This window comes from Trichinella spiralis (assembly GCF_000181795.1).
Source record: "Trichinella spiralis strain ISS 195 chromosome Unknown Scfld2654, whole genome shotgun sequence".
Classification (NCBI taxonomy): domain Eukaryota; kingdom Metazoa; phylum Nematoda; class Enoplea; order Trichinellida; family Trichinellidae; genus Trichinella; species Trichinella spiralis.
Window position 1 is genome coordinate 1 of NW_003529593.1, and position 1,785 is coordinate 1,785.

The 1,785-nt window shown below is 36.6% G+C and overlaps 1 protein-coding gene across 1 annotated transcript; it reads right to left on the reverse strand.

Moving 5' to 3' along the window:
• Positions 1-907: 907 nt before the first annotated feature.
• On the reverse strand, positions 908-1,777 carry Tsp_13548 (putative Low-density lipoprotein receptor domain class A; the record flags this gene model as incomplete). The annotated part of the gene is made up of 4 exons (XM_003368331.1): positions 908-1,077; positions 1,179-1,307; positions 1,497-1,536; positions 1,570-1,777. Coding segments are annotated over 4 exons (547 nt in total), but the record flags the coding sequence as incomplete, so codon positions are not given.
• Positions 1,778-1,785: the final 8 nt, after the last annotated feature.

Consider the following 1,785-nt stretch of genomic DNA (forward strand, 5'->3'; position numbering starts at 1 on the left):
TAATATTAGCATGATTTTTAATTCCGTGTTTTGAAGCAGCAGCAATCATACTGGCAGAAGGCGTAATGTTTTGCGCATTTGGAATTGTAAATATGACATGTAAGACTATCTATTATTATATTGTAATGATATTTGAATGTTGAGAAAGTTGATTCAGTGATGCAACTTTAAGCATATGTTTGAAACATTGAGCTGAAAGAGATAAGGGGCATTTCTGGTCCTCTATCTAGCACAAAGGTTATTGTGATCGTAATTCTCGAATGGGATCAATATCATTATCTGTCCTGAGCATATCAGGCAGATGGACCGTTTTTGACCGACGTCGACAAGTCGGATATATCGTCTGTGCAGCGTTGGTAATCAAGATGTAGATGTCGGAGTAAGCAATATCCAGCGTGAAAAATGAAACGAAAACAATGAACCAGACACACAATTGGACGAATATATTAAATCAACGTAAAAACTTACTTTCCAACTTTTGGCAGTTTTTGTCTTGCAAAGTAGCGGTAAGTGTACGAATCACTTGACGAATTCTTCATGCAAATGTATGCAAAACAACTGGTTTTATTTGCCTACACATCGTTAGATGAGAATGAAAGAAAATATTTGATTGGTATTAAAAAAAAGATGAGAAGGTAATTTATCACGAGCATATCTTTTTATCTTGGAAATTGAAATTCAAAACGTGTGAGGAATTCCTTTCAACTTCTTCAATTAAGTAGGTTTTATTCAATTTTACAAAAACAACCTATTTATCAGAAGCATACTGTATGAGGAATTTCTGAGCATCGATCGACTTTTACATATTGATCGGCTTAGCATCATCGCTCGTAATATGCGATTGATTTTTGACAATACATTCTTCGACAACTGATAGACTAGAGTGGAAGTTTGAAATATGAAGAAATCAACGCAACTCACTCATCTCCGTCATTCGGTCCGTTTCCCACTGACGACATTTTTTAATTCCAATCAACATGCTGACAACAAGCACAATACAGGCTGCTATTGTTGGTAGAACGATTGTGGTAACGACTGAGAAATTCGGCACACGGTATTGAGCTTGGGCATGAGTCACTTGAATAAGCATGAATAACAATAACAAATTCAGCATGTTACGCAGAAAAAAAAACAGTGGAAGATTTTTACTGTGAGAACAACGGAAAAAGCAAACTCACTGGCTTTGTAACAGTGGAGCTCGTCGCTACCATCTGGACACTGCTCAACTCCGTCGCAACGTTTCACCAAACTTTCTTCAATACAATCACCGTTGTGACAGCGGAAGAAATTATCATAAGCACATAAGTCTGGAAAATGGACGACAATCAGAGAAGCAGAATATTGAAATGGAATTTCAAAGGCAAACTAATAATAGTAATAATAATAATAATAATAATAATAATAATAATAATTAATCAAGATAATCAAAGCAACTAGCGACACAGAAACGAACAAAGGAAAAAGCTACGTTTGTGCGGCTTTCGTTCGCTGCTTACCGACGTGAAGTGAAATTGTGTTCATTGGTCTGGCCTGGAACTGGAGATGATGATCGATTTGTCAATTTTTCACCGTTGTCTGGTTGAACAAATTGCCATTTCTCTCAAATAGCCTCAACGCATTCTCTGCACACGTCGAAACGCGGTTAACATTATTCATGCAAATTTCACGGCTCTCAATTGTAAAGTCAACGAATGCTTCGACAATACACAATTGAACTTGTAGATGGGTCTTTTCTCTCTCACTCTCCTGTTTTTTGTCGATATTCACTTTGCGAATTCTAAAAAA